Source organism: Elaeis guineensis, chromosome 14 (assembly GCF_000442705.2).
Source record: "Elaeis guineensis isolate ETL-2024a chromosome 14, EG11, whole genome shotgun sequence".
In the NCBI taxonomy this organism is placed as follows: domain Eukaryota; kingdom Viridiplantae; phylum Streptophyta; class Magnoliopsida; order Arecales; family Arecaceae; genus Elaeis; species Elaeis guineensis.
In genome coordinates, this window is record NC_026006.2 from 67,106,090 (window position 1) to 67,127,076 (window position 20,987).

Here is a 20,987-nt window from a genome sequence, read left to right on the forward strand (position 1 = left end):
TCCTCTTGACCCGTGGATTAAGTTTGTTTCTTTTGGTAAACAATCGGGCCCAATGCAAGTCATAAATGTGCACGGCCCAAAACGAGTCAGGCCGTTGTGCCCATTTTGTTCAGTCTAAGCCCGCTATCATTTTTACAGGCCTTGTCGGCCATGTTTTGCTACAAATTAAATGGAGACATAGATGTGCAACATTGTAGACCAGGTACCATGAGTCTTTGGGATCAAGCCTAAAGTAGAGTCTCTAAACCACGGGAAACAATGCTACGAGGACCGTCATCACCATTGATAAACCCACAGGGCAAATCTACGCTTGGACGCCAATCCAAACACTGCCCCCAATTTATCTGTACCGGTACTTCTAATCCGTAATGAACGTTTTGTTGGTTTTCTATAGAGATCTTTACCTATGAGCCTTCAATAATGGCGTCTAACTGATCTCCGACTTCACCATCTGGATCATCCAATCCCTCTGTGTTCATCTTCTGAGCTGCCTGATTCACTCGCCCTAATGAACGACGATGAAGGTGGTACCATCAACACCAGAAATGTTGCGCATGATATTTATATATGTATATAAAGGAGCGTACGTTGCTGCTATTGATTGCAAATAGTCATCCAGAGGTTTCAATTATTTCAGCTCTTAAATCACAGTCAACGCATTTGGGCAGTGTTCCTTCTGAGTTGTCAATATGCAATGCGCCGTCAAAGAGGGCGGCATGTTTACATTAGAAAACGTTGTGCATAACCATTACAGTTTTCTATAAATTGTTTGATCACACAAATCGGATTTTTGATGAAATAAAACAGACATCATTTGGATAAATTTTTTTTCATGCATAATATGTATTACTTATAATGAAAGGGCAAAAATATTCCTATCTTACATGTAAACACCACCATTTCGTCCTATTTTCTCCACCTGAAAGCATTACTTGTATCTGGGTAAGCAAGTTCTTCCTTTTCTTCTTCTCCCCTTTTTCCACCTACCTAGTTCATCCTATCAAAAATTGAAGTTCTTCCTGTAGACCAAAAGATTAATATAGTGGCTCCATCTCTCCATAATCCTGTCTATCAACGCCAATGGGCAGCAAACATGACGAGGAAGTCCATAAACGAGAGAATTATGAAAATACCAAAGATTTTCCCACGAAGATGAAAACCACTTGAAGTTCAAGTGTCATGAAGTGTTGGTTGCAGAATTTGCATCCAAACCATTACCCAGCTTGTGCTTTGCCTTTTAAGAAGCTTTTCGTGTAAAGAGCTCCAAAGACGATGGCCTGATGAAATGCTGATGTCACTTTTAAAATTCGAAAAACCATGAGACATGGAAATCAATTGATAGGAAGAAGGAAATGCTTACAGCTCCAATCCATTGCATCCAACTTAGGGGATGAGAAAACCAAACACATGACAGCAAAATGCTCACCAACTGCACCAATGATGGGTACAAATTTGTCAGATCAATTAGACAGATCCATATGTTAGATTAAAGTGTAAGAAGCCCAGGACCATCTGATACCTGTCTTGTTGTCATTATGGTAGCAAATGTAAGAGCCCCAAACGTTCGGATTGTAAAAGAAATAAAGAACTGACTGGCTGTCGCTACCTGCAAACATAAATCTCAGCGATAAAATGGGCACTTGATCAGAAAATATAGCACAGCATTATTTCAGTTTAGTTACTTCTTACAAAGGACCTTAGCAGATTCTTTCCTTTAATTAAAGAAGGAAATGATGATGTGGGAGGTTTAATAGACAACCATGTATACGTGCATGTGTCCATGTGCGCTTGTGTGTGTGTGTGTGTGTGTGTGTGTGTGGAGAGAGAGAGAGAGAGGCTAAAAAAAGGTTCTCACAGTGGACAGCATTGCAACATCATAGAAGCAATCTTGATGACGAAGCATAAAATCTACTGCAGACATAAGATGACCTTGCACAAGAAGTCCTGTTTTACAAAATAAAAAATCATTTTAGCAAGCAAAGAAATTTTAAAAAGCACACACGGTGATTGATATAGGAAAAGAATCTTCAATAAAGGAAAAGGAAAATTAGTAGCCCTTTACCACCAAATGGCTGACAAAGCAGGAACCTAAAGAAACAAAGGCCCAACAAGGAAACAAAGCAAGGAAATTTTCTTTTATTAAGGTGCCCAGAGAAGGGAGGGGAAAGAGAAAATGAAGTTGCAAGAGGCTTAAATTCTTGCAACATACCCAGAACTCAAAGAAACAAAAGCTATAGGCAAGAAACTTTTATTTTATAAGGTGACTTGAGAAAGGAAGAAAAAAGAAACAAAAGTTGCAAGAGATTCTTGCAACAAACCCTAATTTTGGGCATTTGATACCATTGAAATCATTACAAAAAGCAGCCGGCATAAATAAAGAATTAAATCTTTGAAACACCTTTGTGCAAATGCTAGAATCACCTCATTTAAAAAAAAGCAACTTGACATTGCTTTCATGGTGAAAGAACGAGAAGAAAAAAAAGAGCCTCTTCTCAGAGGCTAAAATAAGATCTCGTAGTTTAGCTAATTGATTTCATTACTTCAATCACTAATTTACAACTTGGGCATTTCAAGCAAAATATGAATGCTGTATTAAAGCTTAATTTGTCTTACAAAATTCCAAGGTGATCCTTGGGTAATCCAAACATGTCTGTCTATGAAAAAAGGTAGTCAGATAGAAGTTCAATCGTCAACATGTTTCTACACCAGATATACTGCATGCAACATTAAATGCAACACCAACCCTTCAAATAAATTAATAAATAAATAAGATTTATCATCTCTAGTACCTTCTATTCATATATAGCAGTACATGCATCATACTACCATATTTCAGTTCGAAAATCAGCAAACAAACATTGAAGGAAATTTAAACCATCAAAAAGACAATCCAGAATGGACGAGGAGTTACCAGTCAAGCTGAAAAGACAAGAACACATTGTTGTGTAGAATATTTGGTTATGGATTTCCATGTCATAACCCTTAAAAAGTTTGTCTTGGAATGTGCTCGTAAAGCCATCAAATCTGCAAATATATGAAGCAGCACATAAGTGGACAGATATACCTATCTATTTAACAAGATGTTCTGAAAACAATATCAAAAGCATGAACAGCTAAGCATGTGTAAAATCAATAACCTTTAGCTAAAAATATTATATAAACAAAATGAAGATGTATCTTGCAGACACAAAAGAGCAAACACAGCTTGCAAAACCATTTGCAAACTTGTAGAAACAAGATGAAATGGTTTGAGCAATGTATAGATGTCAACGGATGAATGAATGCACAATGACAGCAAAATTAAGACATCGTCTGAAGGAGACAGCTAGTCAAGAGAGACCAAGTCCACTGACTACATTTGACATTGGACATTCTAAAGTGGCAAATCCTCATATACATGATAGGTTGGTTGCAACATATTATGAAAAGATCAATACAATACAATACATGCAATTTCACCAAAGGCACAAGGACCATTGCATGGTCTTATATTATGAGAGAATCTTCCAATGCTAAATAGAACTTTATGATAGAGAAAATGATAAAAAATGGTGTCAAGTCTGTGTTAACCATATATTGAGAACTAGAATTAACAACAATTTAAAACTACATTTTTATTGAAAGTTGGATGATGTTCTGAAGTGATGGTGACTGAACTAGCACAAGAGAAGTAAAATATGAAATGAAACTTCACTTCCACTAACACTTTCAGCAAACCTCACATACCATGGAAGTCAACTTCTATTAAGATCAGAAAAATCCATCTTTTACATGTTACTTGTTTAACATGAAACACCATGAAATCCAAAAAAGAGGTTCCTTCAAAAATGATAGTGAGCCTGGGAAAAGAAATGGTGACACTTGGGCCTCGACCATTAGCTCATGCATATCTTAACTATGTAAAGAAAAGGTTAAACAATCTCATACATGACCAACATGCACCTCTGTAAATCAAAATCTAAACAGTTACAAATATGGATGTCAATCTTGGTCACAACCAAAAAAAGTTTGACAAGGCAGCTACAAGGAAGGCAAACCTGACATGCAAGTATCATGTTGAATTTGGGTTGAGAAGTTGGACAACAGACCTTATAAGTACAATATTGTGATGGATTTCTAGTATACACAATGCAAGCAAAGAAATATTCTAGCCTTTGCATTGACCTGGTGCCATGAAAGGAGCTTTGAGGATGTCATCAAGCATCAGGGGACATTGATCTTGGACAGAAAAGACCACATTACTTCAATCAACACAGGTGGTTTTTCTTCAAAAAGTTTCATCCTGACAGTGCAATGATTCTCTATAAATTTGAACGTACATAACATTAGCAATAATCGAAATACTCATCATGATCATTATAGACAAGAATATTATGAATGCTCAGTTTTGTCATCTGAGAGGTATATTTCATGACTAAGGAAAACATGAAGACATCACTTAAAAAGTAGAGTAAACTGTGTCATGCAATCATTCAACATGGGAATAATTTAGCAATAAGCAGCAGGATATACCCAAGATAACCAATCATAAGCAAAACTCCCCAAGCAGTGCTTTCTCTTCCTGTATTGTATGGACTCATGTCAATTGATGCCTACATATGAGAATTCAAAGTCAAAATATGTCAGACAGCAAAAATAAACAGATCTTTTCTTTATTTCTTTAGACTAACAAAACAATTACTAAGCCAAACACCAATATCAGAATAAATGTAACATTAGCATGTGGCACTAAATTATATTAGAATGAGAGTGCTCAAATCACCCACTTAATGAAAATTTTACCAAGGTACCGTCAGCATAATAATGCTAAAACACTACATGGAAATCTACAAAGCTTTAAAGCAATGATCACTTATATTTTACATGCATAAAGAATTTAAGTACATTAATTATTCCAGTGTGACGAGTGCCCTAAGAGAAAATCATAATTGCCTGGTTTCTATTCAGTTTGGACCCTAAATGTGAATGAGCATGAGTCGACATCACTGAAATTTTTCATAGTATGTTCACTTTTCCTCCTATGATAAATGATCAAAACATTAGGACTATCATGTTGCCTATCTTTTCTGCAGAAGAAGCTTCATGGATCTAATCGGTTTACCTCTTATTATAGTATGTAGCATATGCAACTTAGGGACTTTAGTTTAAGATCCCTCCATCCTTGATGCAGCCTTCTTGACATTGAATCACGTTTATTATCTGCCCACAATTCTTCTATCTACTGTTGATCTGAACAACTCGCATTTATTTAAAATCTTGGTTCAACTAATTATATATGTAGATCCAAATGATCCTACAAAACTGAAAATTCACACTCGAAGTAACAAGATTTGTGAAACTTCTCAACCATGGTAATTGGAATCTTAAACTTGGCTGGCTGTGCAGTATCAAACATAGCATGACAGCATAATTATTGAAGAATGATATAAACAAGATCTACTTTTTGTCATCATTGTCCTAAGAAGAACTAGAAATTTTCAAGATAATACAATATTAGAGTTGGTGCGCTTAAAAGCCATTTTCTTTGGATACATCATCAATATGAGATAACTTTCTTTCATAACAAATGACAAATCAAATTTATCAATATTAACATGATGTATGACATGCTGTGTCATCAGCAAAGTCGGTTGCAGAATTGCTTAGATGAGATGCTTTAAGAAATTGTTGGAGAACTCAGTGCTTAATTGCTTGCAGCTATAACTACTGCAACTACTTCTGATTGACGCCAACAAGAAGAAGGGAACTGGCAAGGAGGAAAAGAGAGAAAGAGGGGAGGGAGAGGGAGAGGGTGGCTGCAGGAGATGCCGACGGTGGTCACAAGTGGGCTGTGGGCACACTCAGAGGGTCGCTAAGGTCTCTGCTTCCTTCGTCAATTCTCGATCGAGAGAGAGAGAGATAGAGAGAGATGGAGAGGAAAAGAAAAGGAGGAAAGGAAAGCCGTCGGAGGGCCTCCGACTGGCCGTCATGGCCGCCGAACAGCGCAATCGCGGCCTGCAACACCATGGGCGTGAAATAGAGGTGATCATCCTTGTTTCACAGGATTTTTTTTTAAAAAAAATTCTGACTATAGTGAGGCTGCCAACGGGTTTGAGTGAAGCCAGCACACCCATTGCCAGCCACACTATTGCTAAAATTTTTTTAGAAAAATCCTCAAACAATGAAACCGGCAAATCCATTATCTCTTCACTATTCATCATCATTTAAAAAAAAAAACACGATGACTGAGCAAGGACGGTCACCCTTATTCCATGGCCGTGGCTCCGTTCGTACATTTTTTGTCGCCCGATGGCCATAGTAGCCATCCGACGCCCTCCAACAGCCTCTCGTCGACTGCACCTCCCTCCGATATCGTCACTCTCTCTCTCTTTCTTTCTCTCTCAATTAAATATCCTATCAGACGACACCGAGTCGTGGAGGCCTCCGTGACCCTCCGACATCCTCAATGGACCATCGCCAGCCTCCAGCAGCGTTGTTCCCTCTTTCCCTCCCCTCCTCTCTCTCTCTCTTCCTCTCTTTCCCTCTCCCTCCTCCGGTGTTTTGATTTGTCTAACCGAACTATCTCAGTTTGCCGTCAGTACGGTTTGGAATGCCTTGAACCATCCGGTTCGGGATGGTTCGGCAAACACTAATTCTTGACAGATCTAAAGTCATTCAAAAGTACCCAAGGCTAATTTGAGCAACTTGCAAATTCATGTTTCTTCCATTATTTTGTTTGTGAGACAACATATATTTCTCTCTCCTTCCCTTTTCTCATTCTCTCTTTTCTGGATAAATATCAAAAAATGGCTTCTAGAATCAATACCATGTTCCATGCCTAGATTTATTGAGGCTGCCATGTCCAGCACTTGAGAATACTTCATCACTTGGCAAAATACTGACTATAATTCATAATAACCTCAGTGGGATTCTTTCCAGTCCGTGTTCAACCATCCATAAAAATTTTTTGCCATGTCCAGCACTTGAGAATAGTTAGACACCTGGCAAAATACTGATTATAATTCATAATAACCTCAGTCGGATTCATTCCGGTCTGTGTTCAAACTGCCTAGAGAAATTTTCTGCAGTATAAAGACCTCTCACTGAAAAGTCTAGGCATCAAATAAATGTACTCTGGGGGTTATTTTTTTTTAGTTTGACTCCTCATCCATAATCTTGCAACCCTTAGTTTATGATTTATTGATTTTAAGCTCTTGTTTAGAACCTTGTAGAAAACATCCCTTGATGATTCAAGTTCTGTAATAAATCAGACTAATCTAGTCAAACCAACCATAATTACAATTCCAAGATAATTTTTTCAATCATCAAGAAGTATCAAGACTCAGTTGATCCACAGCAAGTCATAATGAAATAATGGCAAAAGCAAACTATTGTCTGAACCCACAAGATATGGAGACTTAAGATTCTTTCTATAACTACACTCAACACTTGACTTAGCTGTTTCTTTTTACTTTTCTTTTATTTATTTTGTATATTCCTATGTGAAACATAAATTTGATGCTGCTAATTCCTATCTCTCTTGGCAGTAATTTGTTCATACTGACACTTTCCTTCCTCAATGGCTACTATGTTTTGTCCAAACCCGGACAATGTGTCAATTATATACCTTAGCTCTATCATTTGTTTGCCCAAGTGCCAATCTTTTTGGATAGAGATTTTGAAGAGCATTTGAATAGAAAGAAAAACACTAAAGAATGCACATGAGCGGACATCACCAATTTATGAACTAAGCAATTACAAGTGACCTGTACAAATTAGAATTAGATTCAAATATTTTTTTAATTTTTTAGCTCACTAATTACCGGATATAGAATGAATAATGTACAGCCAGCTGTAACCAGAACAGCAAACAAATAGTCTTTCCCATTATATCTCCTCTGCATTATAAGTGTACTCCAAACCTGAATGAGAAATAAAAGATTCGTCAGAATGAAGGTACTTGACTGTGATACACAATTACACACCAAAGGTACAAAAATAAGCCTACAAAAAGAGATTTAGTTGATGCATTTACTGTAAACCTAGATTTGAAAAAAATGGTTCGAGTTTCTTAGTTTTTTTTTTATTTGTAGGATGATTTATCATTTTAGTCTAAATTGTCACTAGAAGAACATGAGAAAACCTAAGCAAATCATTCTATATCCATTATGATATAAAATAAAACCATGGTTAGAGTGAGAGGAATGTCTCAAGTGTGATGGAGGTGCAAATAACACTTTATGATTGTTATGCTAGCAAAAAGTCAAATATGGAGAGAGCTACAAGTCCAACTTCGTTGCATAAACCAGGATCTTGGACCATGACTATGGCTTAGAATTTGTCTCATAAAATGCATGTAAAAAAATACTTTAATCTAAAAAGATCTGGCCCTATATATGAACCAACAGCAATAGAAGATCAATAATGTACAATTGTACATCCTGGTGAACTTCTCTATTTTATATATCAACGGGTAAATAATTTATCGACCCCATTTCACAATGAATCTGCAAAGCTATCATATGTAAGATCAATGATTTACATAAATAGAAAACTACACACACACACACACACACACACACACCAATGATTTAATTTGCTAGCAGGAGAAGCAAAGAATCTAAATTGCTCAAAAGACCTATCACAGGCCCTAAATAGGCCAAAAATTAGGAGATATGGACCTTTTGTTACCCCTTAATAGACGAGTCCACAGAAAATTTGTTAACCACTAGAGCCTTTTGTTCAGTGAGGTTAGAGAATAAATCAATCAGTCAGAAGACATGATAAAGTTTCTGCTTTTATTTTTGAGATTTAAAGATTATCATGCATGTGATCTGTCTGTTTCTGAGCAACAATATTTTGAGATAGATGTTACACAGCCCCCCTTGAGAAAGAAATACCACTGGAAGTAGAGACAGGCTAGATCCAGAAAATATTTAAGTTGGGCTGCCTCTTCCTTCCTCTTGCAGATTAAGGTCCAGTTCCCTCTTTCATCTTCCAATGACAGCCATGCACACTCAAGCTTTTATTCTTCTAAGTCACTCAACCTTTTCATCCCCCCATCCACCCAAAAAAAGGAAAAAGAAAAAAAGAAACACACATCCAGGTGCTATTTTTAACAGATCATTCCACCAGATCTCATCTTTAATTTCGTAAAATTCCCAAAGGATAGCAATTTGGATACATCTTTTTGCCTAAAATATCTACTAAACTTTGAGGATTTAAATTCCTCTCATTTTTGCCATATAACCCTCTTTCTGCGGATCTGTCCTGCCAGACACTAAGCCAATGTTTCCATGGATTCCATATTCCAATCCTGTAGCCGCTGTCATTTGACTGTAAAATATAGCCCATGAGGACTGAAAGAAGCGTTGATATCATCAAAAGGCTTATATGTAAGTTTGCTATCTGCCTTTCGCAAGTTGAAACTTGATGACGTGTTTTCCTCCTTTCATGACCTTCCTTCTGTTGGCATATAAAGTTCTTTCTAGAATGATATAAGAAGTTGAAGATTAAGCTTTGTTCTATAAAGATTGCTCCCCACCTAAATGGCAGCCCATACACCATGCTTTAAGCCTCCAGTTTTTGAAAATATAAATTTAGAATTTAGTTCCATAAAGACCTTAACCAAGAAATCTCACCCAAATTAGTTGGGTTTGGCTTTAATAATTACTCTTTACCATTTGTTCTATCAAAAGATACGTCCAATAAAAATGCCAACTTCATTATTTATTTCTCACTTCTATCTACATTATGTCATTATGGGCCCTCCTTTTCTCTTTTTTAACCCACAAAAACCAAGGGTCTTATGAAGGATTCCTCAAAGTCTAGTTTAGGATACCCAGATCATTTCAGATGGTTGGTCAATTTATCCTCAATTCTCCAAAATGAAACTTCCTGCAAAGAACACATGCGACACCACCTTTCTTAGTTCTAGGCATTTACATTTTCTGTATTCATATTATATGCTTAAAACATCATTATTGCACAACCCAAAAAACTTATGTGCATTATTTCCATCTTAGAACATTTCCCTATAAGTCTCAAAGTGGGGTCATGATCAACCAGAAACCCAAGATTGGATATCCACTCCATACATGACATGTTTTCATATTTCAAATTTTTGACGTATTTTTCCTCGTGTCATAAGCAACACAATTATCCACAAAAAAGTGCACCATGTTTCCTCTTAATAAAAAGAATGAGTTACTTTGTGACAAGTGTAAAGAAACATGGAATTAAGACGAACTTTTATTGCAGACCACCACAAGTAGAAGTTCAATCATTCTGAAATAACTAATTTATGATTTAGATCAAACTTGAAAGTCCATTACAATAATTATACAACAATATGTCTACCTTCCAGAACTCTTCAAGAATAAAAATTAGAAATTAAAAAGGAATGGAACAAGGAACCTATCAACTGCTTTTGAAAAACTATCATATAGCAACCAAAAAGATGACAAAGAAGATGATGAATTGTATTGCTGAGAGTATCAAAAGAAAAATAAAATTGTCCACTATGTGGATGCATGTCTTCATGGAATCCATATAATAAATGTTAACTCCAAATTTCAGTTTCTGGGCACCTCTCATTGCAACCGAGAGAAGCATGTGAGCTTCAAGCTTCTTCTTTTTTTTCTGGAGAAAAAAAAGGGGCCAAAGCTAGAGAAGTTACATCTTCATGTTAAAATTGAAGAAAACACATTAATAATATGATAATATGAAATATAAATTGAAAATAGAGAAATTTTATATATTTGCATGAAAATTTCCTTGTTTATCAATTAAAAAAAAAATCAGAAAATGCATAAAGTAATGAACACAAATATCCAAAATGCAACATGTTCCAGAACAAAAGATAGAAAACTTGTAGCTTATATAATAATTGTAAGTAGGAGTATCCATCAACAATCATGGAGAGAAAAATTATTATCTCTGAAATGCATAGATGCTCTAAATAGAAAAAGTTGTAGCTTATACAGTAATTGTAATTAGAGGTAAACCTCAAGCATCATGGAGAGTAAAGTAATTATCTCAAGTTAAAAAAGCAAATTAGAAAACCCACTAAATATCACAATTATGCCATAACTAATATAAAGACAAAAAAAAAAAAAAAACTTCCTGTTGATTAGATATGTTTATAAACCTAGAATCAAATGATTGTAACCATAAAGTGACAAGGATAAAGATACAAAGATGCACACATATTCTTTAGGAAATAAATATTTATTAAGTCATGATGTTACAAGCTATAGATTCAGTCTTGTTATATATGTTTGAAAAAAATGCAACTTTGTCCTAAAATAAATCTTCCAAATATAACCAACCACTTTTATCAGATACAAGTTCATCAAATGCAATCTGGAATGGGGATAATTATGCATTCACCTTCTATCCAGTGAGCCAAAAAGAAGGCAAAAAAAGGTGGGTTAGAATAAATATAAGCTATGTCAAGTACACAGGATACATGAAATTGGATATGTGTTTCATAGTCACCATTTCTAATATCAAAAAGAGGTGACTTACCATTACAGGTATCATTTTTGCACATTTAGCAAGTGTCTGAACTGGAAAGCTTACATATTTCAGGGCCTGAAACAAAATCAATTTTCATGTCATTGCATACGGGGAATTTCATTAAAGCCCAAGTTTCAGTGGAGAACCAAAAATACTGAATTCAGACTGAAAAGAGCTCATGTGACTTTATTCTTAGAATAAAGAAATTAACCATCAAGGGCACCAAATAAAATATGCTTACCTCATACTGACATGTTGTGGTCAGTATGTTAGATATTGATACTCCACAGTATTTATACAGTGGAGCAGCAGGATCCAAGGATTTCTTACTTGCCTGAATAAAGACAAAAGAAATCAGCAATCCATCTTCACCTACACATCCTTAGAAACAAATTGTTTAGCTAATTTACCAGTAATATTGCTCCAGATACTGCAGATGTTGTAATACGGTTGCAAAAAACAAGAAACAGTGAGTATTTAAAGTACTCTTTGTCTTCGCCATATGGAACTCTCATGATCTTTTCCTGCATGAGAAAATAATTTAAAGTGAGCAAAAGGCATGCTATCCAATAAATTGCCAGCTTTAAACAATGATTAGGAGGCTTAGCCAAAACTGCAAGGAACAAAAAAATTAATGCATTATCGAATAGCAGACTCTTAAAATAAGACACACTTGAAGAATATCAAAAAGTTAAGATGAATGATTTGGAAAGCCTTCAAGCAGAGCTACATAACTTAAATTAAAATAATATGATAGGTGCCAATTTAAGGCACCATTGCTTGGTTGGTAAATGGCTTGGGCTAACAAGCGCAATGGCTTGGGCTAACAAGCGCGATGGCGCTGGCTCAAGTCTTGGGGCAGCCATTCTGTGCAAAAAAAATGCCACCCCTCCCAGGACCCCGGATTGCCAGGAGCTAACTGGATAATGGCCCTTTAGTGTCGATTTAAGATATGCTGAAAAAAACCTTAAATATTAAAATGTAATAAGTTGTTAATGATTAGAGTATCAGGCTGGCTATTGTAAAACATATGTAATAACCAATCATTTTCATGTACATGCACCTCTGTTGATCAGGTCACCATGATTAGTGGCATATCTCAAGGTCCATCAAGAGTAAATGTAACAATTTGGACACTGTCGCTTTTTTGCAACAGGAAAATGGCGAAAACAAATGGGTAGCAATTTTGCACAACCTATTAGAGTTGACTTTGCTGTAGGAAAACCTGGGTTGTGCAAAGTGTTTTAGCTAAAATAATATAACATAGGATTGGAAACGCACAAAACCATTGCAAAGATATCTAGGTTAAGCTACAGCCTGAAGAGCAACCTAAATACTTGTTAGCCTTCAAAGGAAGAACATGGTTCACTATGTACCTCCTAATTAAGGCTATAGAACAACTAAGAGAAAGCTACAAAAAGAACTAGCTGCATTAGAACTTGTATGTATCGAAACCCACATTTCAAGCTTGAAGGACCAACATAGTTTTTAAAACCTCAGATATAGCATCCCTCTATTGAATTAAACATCAAAGTACACTCACTGTGATACTGAAGTAGGTTAGAATCCAGCCATAGGCATGTCTAATGCATTCCAACATGACTCAGACATTTAGAAGACAGTTAGAGTCTTGGTGTTGGCAACAGATACAAAATAGGGGTGGCAATTTTTGGCACGACCCATGAACCCGACATGGAATTAAGCGGTTTCGGGTTGGGCTTATGTGGGTTGGATCGAAAACAGGTCGACCCGATTACGACCCACACAATTCCGTGTCATTCACGAGTTGACCCGCGAACCCAAATACGACCCGTATAACCAGTTTAATGTTTTTGTAAATTTATTGAAAAGTAAGATTATTTTTGTCAAGTCCATAACAATTCTAAACCTAACAACACCTAATCTCAATCTAACCCCCTACCCCAAAGATTCACAGCCGCACCCCACTCTCTGCCTCTTATATTCTCAGTTTCTTTGTAGTCTCTCTCTCTCCTGCCAAGCGGAACAAGTGTGACCTTTGTGGCTTTGCCAATTGCCACTCCCATTTACCATCCTAACATTAACAACGGAGGTAAGAAAAAAATAAAACTATAACTAATAATAATAGCTATAAATTTAAGGTACTGCACACCTAAGTAAATAACTATTTTACGCTTACTCTTCTAGCAATTTTCTTAAATTTGTTGTTATTTTTTTCAGAGTTGTTGTGGTTTAATATTTATTATATTTATACTTGATATAATGTAAAAGTCATCTTTGTTTATAGGTGTTTGTATAGGATGTGTTCCCTATATTTCGTTAGATTGATTTGGTGTTAAAACTTTGTTGATTTGTGAAATTTAAGTATGGATACGTTTGTGGTATGGTTTAATTACTCTTACATTGAAATAGTTTTCATTCATGATTGATGCTAGTTTTTATATATATTTTTAGTAGGTTTGTTTGTATCACACTATTGTGGGTTTTTGTTGGGTCTTGTTTGGTTTCTTTCTGGATTTTATTTTTTTTCAAGATTTATACATCAACTAGCTTAGAACCCCATGCGATGCATGGGATGAGATTTTTTTTATTATTTATCTATTTTATTATATATTTATGTATATATTAAAAAATTAAAAAATTTATTTTTTTGTATATATCATGCATTATAAGTTATCAGATAAATCTTGTAAAAATTCAACAATCTTGATTCCATAATGTTGTCTGTCTGCTCGGAATGGACAAAAAATATATCAATATACAAATTTCAAATAATTTATGAAGGTGAATCCATCATATTTATGTTTATATTTTTTTAAACTCTTGCATATAAGAACCAACACAAAATCTAAGCACTTATATAATGCAAGGTTTAACTCATGATGTAGCCAAGCTGCCATGACTCAATTAAATAGAGTCAAAAATTAAAATTAGCACCTCAAAAATGAAGTGGGCTTTGGTCACATTGAAAAAAAGATAAGCAAATCTCATTTGAGCCTTGCCAAACTTTTCATAACTCAGTTGAGTCATAAGTCCAAAAATCAATTGAGTGACACCCTAACTTTTATCTGATACATGATTTATTCAAGCTATCAACTAGGCTCATTTGAATCCAAAGCATTAGTAAAGAAGGACTTTAATCCAAATCATGAGGTTTCCATCATGAATCCAATTTGACAGCTTCCATTTTTTTCCTGCTCATTAACAGTCAATATATAAATCCTAATTAAGCAAATCAAAAGTCACAAGAGCAATTAAGCCCTTAGTTAGAATTCAATAAGTTCCTTGTCACCCTCCTTCCACCATGTGTAGGCATTAATGCCTGGGCAATCCAAGATAAATATAACTCATAGCCTCGCACAACAAACATGTCACATGTGGAAGGAGACATGAAATTGCACCCAAGTCTCCTTTCCAAAGGAGAGTAGAAAAGCAGAGAGAAAGAAGAGAAGAAAAAGAAACCAAACAAACCCAACCCAATCCAAAGCTCTCTCGTCTTCCCCTGAGGCTTGAGTGTGGAGTTTTTTTCCTTTGTTCTTTTTCCCCTTTCCTCGTCCACCAGAACCATTTCACCCAAATGAAAGAAAGAAACCCCACTGCCCTTCGTGGGGCCTCTCAAGCAAGCTCCCTCTCTCTCTCTCTCTCTCTCTCTCTCTCTCTCCATTGGGTTTTCTCCCCTTTTAATGCTCTGTTGCGAGGGATCCAAAGAGAACGCCTTGGGTGCAGTTATGGTGAGGCGCCATGGATGGTAGCTCTCTGCTCACACCTTCCAGGTAGTGTTCTTTTTCTTTTTTTTGGATGGGGCTGGGGAATTTCTTATGGGTCAGGTCTCCACTGGCCCTTGGTGGCTTCAAATTGGTTATATGCTAGCTTCATTGTCGACCTCGCCGCTCTCATCTCTGTTGCTCAGACCACCCCATCTCACACGCCTTCGGCTGCTACTCTTGGCCCCTGCTCCCCCGCCTCCTCCTCCTCCTATGCCACCACCGCTGCCAAAGAGGTTCAAGATCGTGAGAACGGGGCTATGAGGAACAACTTCGAGTCCTCCTGCGCCGCCACCGCTGCTGGAGAGGTTTGAAATTGTGGATGAGAATGGGGCTGTGAGGGACGACTTCGAGGTCGGGGAGTTTGATCCTCCACTTCGATCGTATCTTTTTCTCTTTCAGCCTCCGAGAAAAGGACCACGTGTCAAAGGAAACATATATTAAGATGGCCACATGTCAAATGGAGGCTTCTCAATGTATACATATATACATATGTATATTAGATTTGTTAATTATTTCATAAACGGGTTACACGAGTAACCCGCTTAAAAAGTTATTCATGTACGGGTTGTGAATCTTAACCCATTTAATAAACGTGCCGGATTCGAATTTATGTTATATGGGTTGGGTCGTAAATGGGTCAACCTGTTTATGCCTGTCAACCCGTTTTGCCACCCCTAATACAAACTATAAATTGCACCGAAATTATACGATGAAGACTAAAATGTAACCTAAGCAGATAAGAAATCATGAAAATTCCCCGAAAATAGATCCTAGGAGGATAGTGAGCAATTGGCATCTCGAAGATGCTTCTTATTTACTGGAGTTTGTTCTGAATAATTTAACACCCAAATTGTCATATTAGCTCCATAAACTGGTGATTCAGACCATAAAAGTTGAAACAACAAAAAATATTGACTTAATATAACTTTCGTTGCTGAAAACAGGATAAAGACAAAGACAATAGACCTTGAAAACTTATCAGAGGACCTTGGTCTCGCCTAGATAATAATAATGGCATCATGTATAGCAATTATCTTCTCAATAAACACAATATAAAAATATATGTTAATTGGGTTCTTTTTATTGGTGTTAAACTACCTAACTAAGAAAAAAATTTCTAAGTTAGAAGGAATGAAGAGTACAAAGAATCACCATTCTCCTACAAAGTAGGGTTATGGGTCCCACTATTAGAAAGCACCACCCGACGTACCTCCCGGGTCGTGCTGAAGCACATCTTTACGCAGGATGATATGAAAAAGGTTTATAGTAAAGCTCAACTTTTTCTTTTTCTTTCTTTTGTGCGATTGTTCTCAAATTATTTCAGATGTAAAAAACCTAAGTTGGCAGGTGCAGCAGCCAAGCTGAGACCGACTGCAGGCGACCACAATATGACAAACAGGAAAAAACTAAAGCTGTCGATTTAGCATCCATGGTGGCTATTTATTTATTTCTTCCATCGAGTTCTTTTGTGTAAAGAAATTCAATTCTGTTAGCCTGTATAAGGACTGCTTTAAAAAATTATATTATATTAAAATTAAAAACAAAAGCTTCTTTCAGAACATACCAAAACAAAAACAAAAAAGAAAGAAATCGGTATGGAACCAACCGTACTAGATATGAATCGCATCTATGGCCAACTCCTTACCTTTCCTGATACGAAATTCGAGACAAAATCCTCGTAATTGAACTATAAATCATGTAAAATAACAAAGAATATGCAATATATCGGTACCTGAAGGACCCCATATATGACGAGAGTGCTCATGATCCCAACCACGGCAAACGCACATTTCCACACCTTGTTCTCTTTCACAGGAGCGAGAACAAGAGGAGGTTCGGCCATCTTCCATCCAATCCAACCCCGACCGCTCGCTGTCCGCAAACCCTTAACAACGAGAGAAAGATTGACTGCTGGACTTAAGCAACCAAACGAACAAGAGATTCTCACAAAAGAGAGATTTTTGCCCCCTCTCCTTAGGGAAGAAATGGGTAGATCAATCGAAAAGAGGCGTGGAGGGAGAGGAAAGCCTGGAAAGGTGGGAGCGATCGGCGAGGGTTTTCTTTGCTTTTTTTTTGGCTTTGCTTGATCCGATCGAGGGGGAGAGAGATGAGTTTCGGGCGCGATAAATGGGGATCGGGAGGTCGAGGAGAGATTGTAGCGGGACGTGGCGGAAAGAGGAAAGGGCGACTCGGCAATAGTTTAGGGGGCGAAGAAGGCGGGGAAGAAAGAGGAAAGCGTGGCCGGCGGTCGGCGTCGCGGCGATCGTGCGGTGTTGGAGAGCGGAGGGACCAACACAACCAAAAGGTCGTCAGCGGGGTCGAGCCCGGCAGGGGTGGTAATTGTCGCTGCGGCGAAGAAATAATGCCCACGTGCTTGAATAATTACATGGCAGAATTTTCTAACGGTTGCAAGCTGCATTTGGGACCCCGTCCAATATTCAAATCCCAAACTGGACCCCGTGCAAGCTGCACTCCATCCAGCCGTGGCCCTGGCCATTTAGCTTCAGGAGAAATTCCTTGCGTGCCGCGGGCGGTGTAGAAAATCGAGCGTGGAGTGCAGTCTCATTCCATTCATCAACATAGTTATTATTTTTTAATATATATTTAATATTTATAAATTATTTTTTTATTTAAAATTTTATATATTAAAAATATTTTTATTTTTAAAAAAAAATATGACATCCTATAATGTAATATAATCTACGATCAAGATGTCATAATATGATCTCGAATATCATAATATAAGAGTGACATTTTTATCTAATTATTTTTTAATACATATTTAATATTTGTTGATCAATTTTTTCATTTAAAAATTTTGAATGACGAAAATACTTCTATTCTTTAAAAAAAAAAATTATGATATTCTATGCATAGGATATAAAATGTCATAATTTTTCTAAAAGACAGAGAAATTTTTGTTTTACAAAATTTTTAAACGAAAAAGTCGATCTATAGACATTAAATGCGCATTGAAAAGTAGTGATTACGTGAATCAATCGGATAAAATGGTGCACTCTACGTCAGATTTTCTATACCGCCTACGGTGCACAAAGAATTTCGCTTAGCTTCAATCTGAAGACACCTGTCTATGTTCTGGCTTTGAAGTACTATAAAAAATATTCACACATATAGAACGAGAAATATAATTTTAAATATAAAAATTTATCAAAAAATTTAGTATACTGATTGAAAATGTATATTATATAGAGAATTGGAGATAAATCTCTGTTGGGTATAAAATACCCACAGCCGAAGTCCTCAGCAGAATCAGCTCCAGGAGGACTCCGCCCGGACTCCTACGGGAATCGGGCTCCGTCCTCAACATCAACTCCAGGAGGACTCCGACCAGACTCCTACGGGAGCCGGACTCCGCCGACAACTTCAACCGCAAGTAGACTCCGCCCGAACTCCTACGGGAGCCGGGCTCCGTCCTCAACATCAACTGCCGGTAAGCCTTGTCCGGACTCCTACGGGAGCCGGACTTCGCCTTTGACTTTAATTGCAGGAAGACTCCGCCCGGACTCCTACGGGAGCCGGGCTTCGTCCTCGACTCCAATAGCTGCAGACAGACTTCGTCCGGACTCCTACGGGAGCCGGACTCCGCCGACAACTTCAACCGCAAGTAGACTCCGCCCGAACTCCTACGGGAGCCGGGCTCCGTCCTCAACATCAACTGCCGGTAAGCCTTGTCCGGACTCCTACGGGAGCCGGACTTCGCCTTTGACTTTAATTGCAGGAAGACTCCGCCCGGACTCCTACGGGAGCCGGACTTCGTCCTCGACTCCAACGGCTGCAGACAGACTTCGTCCGGACTCCTACGGGAGCCGGACTCTGCCGACAACTTCAACCGCAAGTAGACTCCGCCCGGACTCCTACGGGAGCCGGACTTCGCACCTGATTTTGATTGCAGGAGACTCCGTCCGGACTCCTACGGGAGCCGGGCTCCGCCCGTGACTTCAACTCTAAGAGGACTCCGCCCGAACTCCCACGGGAGCCAGACTCCGCCCACGACTCCAACCTCAAGGGGGACTCCGCCCGGACTCCTACGGGAGCCGGGCTCCATCGCCAACTTCGACTGCTGGTAAGATCCGTCCGGACTCCTACGGGAGCTGGACTTCGCACCTAATTTTGATTGCAGGGGACTCCGCCCGGACTCCTACGGGAGCCGGGCTCCGCCTGCGACTTCAACTCCGAGAGGACTCCGCCCGGACTCCCACGGGAGCCGGACTCCGCCCACGACTCCAACCGCAAGGAGGACTCCGCCCGGACTCCTACGGGAGCCAGACTCCGTCATCAGCTCCGATCGCTGCCGAACTTCAGTCGACGGATCTGCACTCCCAGGCAGGCCACAATAACGGCCACGATCCTGCTCCACTTCCTGCGACGGATTCCGCGCAGCTCCATCACTCCCTGACAGGCCGCAGTAACGGTCACAGCACTGCTCCACTTCTTACGACGGATCTCACGCAGCTCCACTACTCCCTGGCAGGCCACAATAACGGCCACGATCCTGCTCCACTTCCTGCGACGGATACCGCGCGATTCTCTCATCCGCTGGCAAGTCGCGATAACAGACGCCGCTCCACTCCCCGCGGCAGACTCCACGTGGCACACCCCGATGATAGCCACGGGTCCACTCCACTACTCTTCGCAGCAAACTCCGCCTGACCCTGGGCAGCTCACTGCCAGACGGTTACAGATGTCGCTATTAGGCTACTGCCCCCTCCATCTATAAAAGGGGGCTCCAGATACGTTATTCAATAAGCTCTCATCTCTCATCTAAAAACTATGCTAAATTCTCTGTTCGAGCACTCCATTCTTGTTGAGGCAGAGAACTGACTTGAGCATCGGAGGGTCTTGCCGGAGCAACCCCACCTCCGGTTTAGACTTCCTTTGTAGGTCCCGGCGGCGACCGCGACTTCCTCGACTCCAGCTTCTCCGACGCAAGCGAATTTTTGCACCAACAGGATTGGCGCTAGAGGAAAGACCTGTGTCTTCGCAGTACCCTTGTTCTTGAATGAGCGTTCAACAGAGCCGCCCCCGATCGTCTCCTCCGACACCCACTCCTTGTTCCCCCACGGGATCCATACTTGATGCCTCCTCGCAAGGCGTCCACGCGACGGTCCACGGCCTCCGCGGCCAGATCTCAGACTCCGGCCTCCCCTCCTGTTTCTCAACCTCCTCCTCCTTCGGTGGCGGCGGTCGGCGCGGAGCAGTTTGACCTGCTGGCGCAGCAGGTCAGAGGCCTCACCGAAGCTGTGCAAGCTATGCAGCAGCAGCAGCCGCAGGCATCGGTACGCTCGGAAAGGGCGTCCCCGAAACACCAGAATCCGACGACGGGACGGGCCACCTGGGCCAGCCGCCTCATCCTTCCTGGGAAAACGAACCCGAGGGTAGAGAGCCCTCAATCAGACCACGACTCCACCCCTGAAAGATCCCTGCCCCCATTCTGCCAGAGGACCCTTGAGACTCGAAGTCGAGAGGATTTTCTGGACCGGAGGCTCCAGGAGATGAACCGGCAGATCGAAGAACTCCGCCATGCGCCTCCCGCTTATGGTGAGGATATTTGTACTGACCCTCTCTTCTCCCAAATGATCATGCAGGAACCGATCCCGCCAAACTTCAAGCTTCCCCAGTTCGAAAGCTACGACGGGACTTCGGACCCGGTTGATCATCTGGAGGCCTTCCGGATGATGATGCTGCTTCACGGTGCTCCTGATGCCATTCTATGCCGGGCAT

The 20,987-nt window shown here is 39.4% G+C and overlaps 1 protein-coding gene across 1 annotated transcript; it reads right to left on the reverse strand.

The window, feature by feature from the left end:
- Positions 1-813: 813 nt before the first annotated feature.
- LOC105056998 (UDP-galactose/UDP-glucose transporter 5B) lies at positions 814-17,590 on the reverse strand. Its single transcript, XM_010939412.4, has 11 exons — positions 16,978-17,590; positions 11,910-12,023; positions 11,741-11,833; positions 11,509-11,574; positions 7,803-7,901; positions 4,513-4,592; positions 2,912-3,024; positions 1,856-1,944; positions 1,520-1,606; positions 1,361-1,429; positions 814-1,277 (listed from the first exon to the last, which is right to left on the reverse strand). The coding sequence occupies exons 1-11, from the start codon at positions 17,086-17,088 to the stop codon at positions 1,215-1,217; spliced, it is 984 nt and encodes a 327-aa protein (XP_010937714.1). The 5' UTR covers positions 17,089-17,590; the 3' UTR covers positions 814-1,214.
- Between the last annotated feature and the right edge of the window lie 3,397 nt (positions 17,591-20,987).

Coding starts and splice junctions, on each gene's coding strand:
- LOC105056998 (XM_010939412.4), bottom strand. CDS start 17,088: ATGGCCGAACCTCCTCTTGTTCTCGCTCCTGTGAAAGAGAACAAGGTG. Junction 11,575..11,740: donor CCACAACATGTCAGTATGAG/GTAAGCATATTT, acceptor ATTTTGTTTCAG/GCCCTGAAATATGTAAGCTT. Junction 4,593..7,802: donor CATTATTCATTCTATATCCG/GTAATTAGTGAG, acceptor TCTCATATGTAG/GCATCAATTGACATGAGTCC.